General features: G+C 53.2%; 1 protein-coding gene across 1 annotated transcript; it reads left to right on the top strand.

Moving 5' to 3' along the window:
• The first annotated feature begins 7 nt into the window (after nt 1-7).
• On the top strand, nt 8-1,927 carry LOC135980591 (maestro heat-like repeat family member 5). Its single transcript, XM_065580528.1, has 4 exons — nt 8-132; nt 776-913; nt 1,072-1,189; nt 1,721-1,927. Exons 1-4 carry the CDS (start codon nt 14-16, stop codon nt 1,925-1,927), a joined length of 582 nt encoding a protein of 193 aa, XP_065436600.1. The 5' UTR covers nt 8-13.
• The last annotated feature ends 478 nt before the right edge of the window (nt 1,928-2,405 follow it).

Genomic DNA, 2,405 nt, shown 5'->3' with positions numbered 1-2,405 from the left:
AATGTATCCCCAGATGCTCATCCTCTGCGTCAGGCAAGTGCAGTATGTGATGGAGCTGCGCTTGCCAGGGACCTACAGGGCCAGCGAGACATCCAGCCCCGAGGAGGGGTCCAGCTGCCTCAGCCCCCTAAGGTAATGACTGAAAGGAAAAGGAAGAACAGATTTGTTCTGCTAAACACGTGTGCTCTGTTCATGGCCATCATTTGTTCGGGTGCTGTAGTTCGCCCAGGCTCAGTTCGGTGCAGGTCTCTCTTGAGGGGAAAGGGTTGAGAGCCGTGTGTTCTTGTGAGTCACACTCGCTCATCTGACTCCGTCCACAGGCCAGCTGCTTTCACTACACAGTCAGGCAGCAGTCATGTTTGTGCATCCATCCCCATGTGCCACCTGCCAAAGCGTCAGTGGAAACACAGAGCGCCAGAGGCCACCTCAGGTGCTGTAAACTGACACAGCTTTGCTCGCTTACACCAACTAAGGATCTGGCCGCACATGCCCGCTTGTGTCCTGTTACCTGCCACAGTAAAGAATCAAGTATTCAACCGTATTGAGTGATGACACCAACCATCTTAAGAAGCTAGTGTCAGTAACTGGTTACAAACTCAATGAATCTGCAGTGTAGACAGGGCCCCTTGGGAAGGGAAGCACCATGATATCACACTGGATCTATCCTCGGGGTCGCTAGCTACTGCTGACCATGCTGTGTGTCCCAGGGCTTGTGCAGATTTGCCATGCTTGGGGGTGATCTCGTTGCCTGACACTGGGATTTTTTTGTCTTTAGCACGTCAGTGGAGGCTGTGAAGACTCTTTTTTCCATGCCCGGATACTGGAAGGAATTTGCCGGCATCCAGTTACAGCAGGGTTGGGACATGATATCCTCCCGATATTACTACTCGCAGGGTGTTGGCCTAATTGCAAGGTAGGAGCCCAAAGTTTCCTCTTCATCGGGTCTCTCTTGGCAATGGGATTTCCGTGTGAAATATTCCTCTGTTCCAGCTGCCATCTCAGCCCAGCAACTAGTGAGGAACTCTCTCTCCCCCTTGATAACCACAAGGGACTTTCTGTTCCATGTTCCAGAGCCATGATCGAGTTTGAGAACCCTCAGCTCCCTGCAGTTTTCAGAGAGGCCGTCACCATTGTCCAGAGTCAGAAGGAGGATGAGCAGAGACATATCGCCATGACTTTCTGCACTGAGGTGAGATTCATTAATTGACAGGCACAAGTGGGCTTTCTGCAGAGCAGCTCAGGCCAGTAAGCTCTGGGGCACATTGTCAGGAGCTCAGCAGCCTACAGCCAGCTAGCTCCTCTCCACACATGGATGGCTGTGGGGCACGGCAGAGAGAGGGAGGGAGAGACAGGGTGAGATCGCCCCTGGCTGGATGTGCCTAGATGGGATCATGTGACAAGAGGAGATGTTTCACCACAGCCCCAAGGCCATGCTTCTCTCCTCACCTTTTCTTGGGGTCTGCTTTTCTTCTGCCCCAGGGGTTGTTCCATGGCACTCAATGGGGCCTGGAGATTCCCCTTTCCCTGCCGGTTTATTTGTGACTTATACATTAGTCTAACTTCTGGGAATGAACCAACTGAAAGAGCAGCAACTGGCTCCCTACACACCAGAGACTTTGTACGGGAGTAAGTGGCCATTTGGTAAAGATGACTGTCCAGGGAACAGACCCCACAGGAAGACCTCTGCTCCTCAACCGGATGTTGATTTGGCTCTTTCCAGTTGCTCCAGAGTCCTTCCATTGAGACGACAGTGACAAAATCAGAGCTCGAGGCGCAGCTCATGGAATGGACCCAGGACAAAAATCCCATCATACGTAGGCTCAGTCTGCGAGGCCTTGGCAGTGTTGTGCTCCAGCCAGCAAAGGTGAGAGGTGTGGATTGCCCGGGGACCGAGGAAGCCCATGTCTATCGAATAGCTCAGAAATGAGAGCGAGATCCCCACACAAGCCTTGTTGTTTAACGCACGGCACTCAAATGTTGGAGGTGCGTTACTGAGCGAATCAAGGCATGACATGGTCCCTGCTCCCGTGAGCTGACCCCTGATTGCAGATGTGATGCAATGGGGGAGGCGGGGTGAGCAAAGACAAAGGTTACAGTGAGCAGTTGGCACTGAGTGAGAGGAGAATGACTTTCTGCCCCGTTGGGGGGCTGTGCCAGCCGTGGTTTCTCATAGGTGGGAGTGGGATGGTCCAGCATGTGCTCCAGGCTGTCACCCAGGATAGTAATGAGCTGCCTTCTTCATTCCTGCAGGTGCAATTGTTACAGGCCCAGCTGCCAGCGATCATGGACTCGTTCGGTGACAGGGATGGAGTGTGTGTCATGGAGGCCATGCATAAAGCTGGAGACATCATCTACCTCCTCGACGGGGAGGGGCTTGGCTCCATCTCCCAGGACATTGCAGTCAG

The sequence above is a fragment of the Chrysemys picta genome, unplaced genomic scaffold (genome assembly GCF_011386835.1).
Source record: "Chrysemys picta bellii isolate R12L10 unplaced genomic scaffold, ASM1138683v2 scaf4752, whole genome shotgun sequence".
NCBI lineage: Eukaryota > Metazoa > Chordata > Testudines > Emydidae > Chrysemys > Chrysemys picta.
Note: the sequence above shows the minus strand (reverse complement) of the source record. Positions and strands in the feature narration are given on the sequence as shown.